Source organism: Dipodomys ordii, unplaced genomic scaffold (assembly GCF_000151885.1).
Source record: "Dipodomys ordii isolate 6190 unplaced genomic scaffold, Dord_2.0 Scaffold42, whole genome shotgun sequence".
NCBI lineage: Eukaryota > Metazoa > Chordata > Mammalia > Rodentia > Heteromyidae > Dipodomys > Dipodomys ordii.
This window is the reverse complement of record NW_012267258.1, coordinates 3,164,026-3,169,270: the sequence shown is the minus strand read 5'-3', so window position 1 is coordinate 3,169,270 and position 5,245 is coordinate 3,164,026. Positions and strand designations below refer to the sequence as shown.

Sequence of the window (5,245 nt, the reverse complement as noted above, 5' to 3'; positions counted from 1 at the left end):
GACTGGCACACACACACACACACACACACACACACACACACACACACACACCAACTACAGTCCTGTTTTCCCTCTGTTCTCTGCCAATACCTAAGAGGTTATGCCATTCATGCAGTTTTATTACATACTGCTTTAAGTTGTTATTACTGGTCCCTATGCTGTGTCCATCATTAGAGACAGTGTCTTGTCTCCTATAGGAAAGCAATTATTGACCAACATGAGAAAGAGATTCACTACCTACAAGATGTCTTTATGGCCATGGAACAGAACTATATAGACTCTGATTATGAAAGCAAGTTGGAGTTCCAGAGTATGTGGGATGATCTCAAAAACAAGGTACAGAGGGAGAGTAGTAAGATGGGAACTGAGAGAGAAGTTGTAGAAAAATTGCTCAAAGAACTAGAGCAAGAAGAGAACGCTGCAACCCTGCAACCAATAATCAGTACCAGTCTGTTGTCACTGTAGGTGTTCATAGTGCTTTCTGGAACTTTGAGATTGGTTGAAAATGTGAGACTGGTTGAAAAGATAGAATATTCTAAAATGTCAGGGGAATGAATTTTGGACCCAAAAGAAGCACCCAAAGGATTGTGTAACCCTGTGATTTGCAAATGAAGAAACAGAACCAAAGTGAAATGACCTGTTAGAATCATGCTGGCACGTGCATGCATGTGCATGTGCGTGTGCGTGTGTGTGTGCATGTCTGTGTGTGCACGCGTGCATGTAAGTGCTTGCATGCATGTGCCCCCCCCCCCGTACTAGGGATTGAACTCAGGGCCTAGGTACTGTCCCTTACCTTTTTGCTCAAGGATGGTGCTCTACCACTTGAGCCAGAGCTCCACTGCTGGCTTTTCAGTAGTTAACTGGAGATAAGAGCTTCATGGACTTTGCTGCCTGGGAAAGATCCTCAGATCTCAGCTTAATGAATACCTAGGATTCTAGGTGTGAGCCACTGGTACCTAGTTTAATGCTGTTGATTTGTGATAGAGCCAGGAAATTTTAAATTTCCTGTTCCTTGGACCAAAGTGGTTCCCACCTTCTTAGATGTTACAAACTTAGCCACAGACCTAGGTTTGAGTATAGGGTGTAAATTTGGGTATAGGTTGTTTTTATTTTAGTCCAGCATATATGGGTAAGTTTCCAACACTAAAATAAAGTTAGAAATACAGCTGGATACCTGTAGCTCACACCTGTAATCCTAGCTACTCAGGGGGCTGAGATCTGATGATCATGGTTCAAAGCCAGGCGAGGTAGAAACCAGAAGTGGTGCTGTGGCTCAAGTGGTAGAGTGGTAGCCTTGAGCTGAAGCGTTCAAGGACAGGGTCTAGGCCCAGAGTTCAAGACCCATGACCAACAACAACAACAAAAATCTAGGAACACTGGTCCCTATTTCCTTTATGTGAAGCTGAGGAGCCACCTCCCCCATTCCAATACTGTCTTCCAGTGGAGCATTTCCTCTCTAGTTAGTCATAGCTCCCAGTCCACCCACAAAACTTAACTTTGTCACCTGCCTAGATTTAGTAGGCATTTTCATTGGTGATAACAATGCTGTGAACAGTTCACCAAAGGGCAGGCATCGGGCAATTCTAAGCCTTTGTTATTGGGGGCACATTTTCTAGAATTTAGAAGATAAACACTTTCTACGATTACAACTGGAGAACATAGTGGAAGATCTGTGGAAACGATTCCAGGAGGCACTCAAGAACTACACGGATGCCACAGAGGATCGGAAGATTGCCTTTGAGACCCTGAAAGTGAAAGATGAGAAAAGCTCCAAAGAGATTGAAGAACAGATGAAGAAAATACAGAAACTACAGGTTAGTATAGATGACTGGGAAGACAGCTTTCACTGAAGTGCCCCATTACTCCCTGCTTCTCTTCCCCTGACTTCTACCGCACTTCCTCACTGAGCTCTGGGTGGGGAGGATTGGTAAACTCCGACTTCAGTCCATAGACTGTGCTTTCACTGGTCTGACTTCAGACCCTCTGCTGGCCAAGTGCTTTCTTGATTCACCCTATCCTTTCAGGAGGCCATTACTATCTCAAGAGGCAAGATTGCAGTCCACACCCGTGAGAGTGAAGAGAAAAACCAGATTGTCCGTAATGACAAGGAGTTGATCCTTATGCAACTGAGAAAACTGAAGGCCCAAAGGACTCAGGCCCGGGAACTATCCCAGGAGAACTTAGTCAAACTTGCCTTGGAAAGTAATGCCACGCTCAAAGCCCTGCGAAAGGTTGTGGACAAGGTAACAAAGGGAAAAGAGCCATAGAACCTGGCTTAAAGTCAAAGGATCTCAGGAGAGGCTTGGGGGAGTTTCTTCCTACTTCCTGGGTGGACATTTGGGATCCTCCTCTCTTTCCATTTTAATGGAATAATAATGAAATAATTTTATAATAAAAACTGTCAGAGCTGAGTGTAGCAATTCATGCTTGTAATCCCAGCATTCACGAGGTAGAGACAGAAAGATTGTGAGTTCAAGGCCAGCTTGGGCTATCCAGTGAGACTGTTTTTAAAAAAAAAAAAAGACTGGAGGAATAGCTTAAGTGGCAGAGGGCATGCCCAGCAAGCTCAAGGCTCTGAGTTCAAACCACAGTACCACAAAAAAGCTGGGAGGAAGGCTAGGGATGTATTTTAGTAGTCAAACACTTATCGGGGCTGGGAAGGTGACTCAGTGGTAGAGCGCTTGCCTTGCATGCCTGAGGCCCTAGGTTTGTTTGATTCCCTAGCACCACATAAGCAAAAAGAAAAAAAGCCAGAAGTGGCGCTGTGGCTCAAGTGGTAGAGCGCTAGCCTTAAGCTGAAGAGCTGAGGGACAGCACCCAGGCCCAGAGTTCAGGCTCCACGACTGGACCAAGAGAAAAAAAAAAGAGAGAGAGAGAGAGGCTAAGGTGGTAGTTCAAGGAGTAGGGTGCCTGTCTTGTGAGAATGAGGCCCTAAGTTCAGACTCCAGTACAAATACAAATTAAATATATAAGCAAATAATTAAGTGTAATGAAATTCTTGGAACAGTGCTTGGTACATGGTAAGCACTGTCAAATGTATTATTACCATTGTCTCCCATTTGGATAAGAAGCCTCCTTGGGCTCAAATGGGGGCAACTACTCCACTGTCTTCCCTCCCCACCTTCTTCCCTAATAAGTTTCCCTGCTTCCAACAGGGTGAAAAGATCCTTAAACTTGGTGAAATCTGTAGGAAATTTGAAAGTGAAGAAGAGAAAATATTGCCTTTCTATTCATCACTGTTGACCCCTAGGGATATGGAGGACATACAGTTTCAGTTCCTGGAACAGCTTTCTCACGAGGAGGAACTGGCAACGGTAAAACTATGGGATGGTAGTGTGCGGGGTGGCATTTGCTAATGGATCCTTCCACATAGCTCTTCCCTCTAACTCCATTCCACTCATCCTCCAGGTGATGAAGGACTACGAAGGGATGGAGAACTTCTGGAAAAGATATAATAAGGTGAAACTGGAGCTAATGAGCCTCAAACACCGACGAAACCAGCTGCTAGCTATCAGCGAGAAGTTACGGGAGATGCTGAAGCAGTACTTGGATGGCATCACAGTGAGTGATGAAGTGCTGAGCCAGATCAACCCCCTCTTCATAGTCAACAATCGAAGCAACTTACCCCAGCCCTTGTCCACACCTGCAACCCACGCAAATAACAAACGACCTTCAACTTCTTACAACGTCATTGAAGCAGCCCATGTGATCTCCCACACCCTGTGATCCAAAGAAAAAAATCTTTCCAACCTCTAGAGAGACCTGAATGCTTTGTTATTAAAAACTTCCACAGAGTTTATGACCACCTTTTCTCTTTGCTATATTGGACAAAGAAGTCCACTTTGAGGACATTAGGAACACTGCAGAAAATAGCTAGGAGGCTTAGTACTCGATGAAATCTGTCAGCATTATGGCACCATGGGACTGTGGACCTAGAGGTACCATGGATGCATTCAAGACCAGGTCTTTAGGGTAAGTTAAAGCACCAAGAGGAGGCAAGGGCAAGAATGAATGCAAGGCCTCCAACCACTCCCACACTAGGCAAAATCCAATTCCAAAAGGCTTTTTCCCCCCAGCCTCACACCACATCCCTACTTACAAAAGCAGCCTCAGAAAGGTGTCAGGTAAATAATACAAAAAAGTTTTCAAAATTACTATTTATTTATTTTTACTCTTGTTTCGTTTCTCTTCTTTGAGCTTCTTTTTGGAGACTTTGGGTTTATTGGCCTTTTGGTACAAGTGATAACCAATGAGGCCCAGGAGGGATGGCACCATAGCCATGCCTACCATAGGCAAAACGCCCTTCACCAGCTTTTGCCAGTAGTTGGCTCGGATCAGTGCAACCAGCTCCACGTCATACTGCACCACTGCATCCGCTGGAGAGGCAGAGGGGAGGGCAGGGTTAGAATGTCTGTGTATTTTATCCTGAATCTCAATGCAAACAGGAAGGATGGGCCACAGCAAAGCCAACTATGAAGCAGGCAGATTGAAATGTGGGAATGAGTTCCCTAGACAAAGGTTGAGGAGGATTAGACAGAGTCTAGTGATAGTTATTGGTTTTAGTTGCCATGTAGCACGGGCTTAAGGTCAGATCTTTAACAGCACAGGAAAGCTGTGAATATGAAATCTACAGGTTCTTCTCATTATTTTTGTCTTTGAAGTTTAGCTAGATTTATTTAGAAAAACAGAATATGGAGAAATAGAAAAGTAAAAGAAGACCCTCTCCTGCCTGACACACAGTCAACAAACCCCATTTTGAAACAGCCACATGAACAGAATCTTTGCAGAACTGAAACTAATTGGATTTAAAGTAGACATCTTTTTTTTTTCTCTTTCTTTCTTTCTTCTTTCTTTCTGGCCAGTCCTGGGACTTGAACTCAGGGCCTGAGCACCGTCCCTGAGCTTCATTTGCTCAAGGCAAGCACTCTACCACTGAGCCACCTTCCCAGCCCTAGACACCTTTTAAATTCCACCAACCAATGAGTGTACTCAGTGTGATTATAAGAAAACAGGAGCTTTGGGCTGGGAAGGAGGCTCAGTGGTAGAGTGCTTGCCTTGCATTCATGAGGCCCTGGGTTTAATTCCTCAGCACCACAAAGCAGAAAAAGCTGGAAGTGGCGCTGTGACTCAAGTGGTAGAGCACTAGCCTTGAGCTGAAGGACAGCACCCAGGCCCAGGACCAGAAAAAGAAAGAAAGAAAGAAAGAAAGAAAGAAAGAAAGAAAGAAAGAAAGAAAGAAAGAAAG

The 5,245-nt window shown here is 44.5% G+C and overlaps 2 protein-coding genes across 2 annotated transcripts in view; one reads left to right on the top strand and one right to left on the bottom strand.

The window, feature by feature from the left end:
* Ccdc65 (coiled-coil domain containing 65) overlaps positions 1–3,726 on the top strand; it is a 24,140-nt gene extending 20,414 nt beyond the window's left edge. Inside the window, exons 4-8 of the mRNA XM_013018699.1 lie at positions 198–336; positions 1,617–1,814; positions 2,025–2,243; positions 3,156–3,314; positions 3,409–3,726. Of these exons, the coding sequence (XP_012874153.1) occupies positions 198–336; positions 1,617–1,814; positions 2,025–2,243; positions 3,156–3,314; positions 3,409–3,726 (1,033 nt within the window). The remainder of the gene's footprint in view (positions 1–197; positions 337–1,616; positions 1,815–2,024; positions 2,244–3,155; positions 3,315–3,408) is intronic.
* A 422-nt stretch (positions 3,727–4,148) lies between these two features.
* The window catches only part of Fkbp11 (FK506 binding protein 11, 19 kDa), a 13,859-nt gene continuing 12,762 nt past the window's right edge, over positions 4,149–5,245 (bottom strand). The window contains exon 2 of the mRNA XM_013018698.1: positions 4,149–4,470. Coding sequence (XP_012874152.1) covers positions 4,159–4,470 — 312 coding nt within the window. The 3' untranslated portion in view covers positions 4,149–4,158. The remainder of the gene's footprint in view (positions 4,471–5,245) is intronic.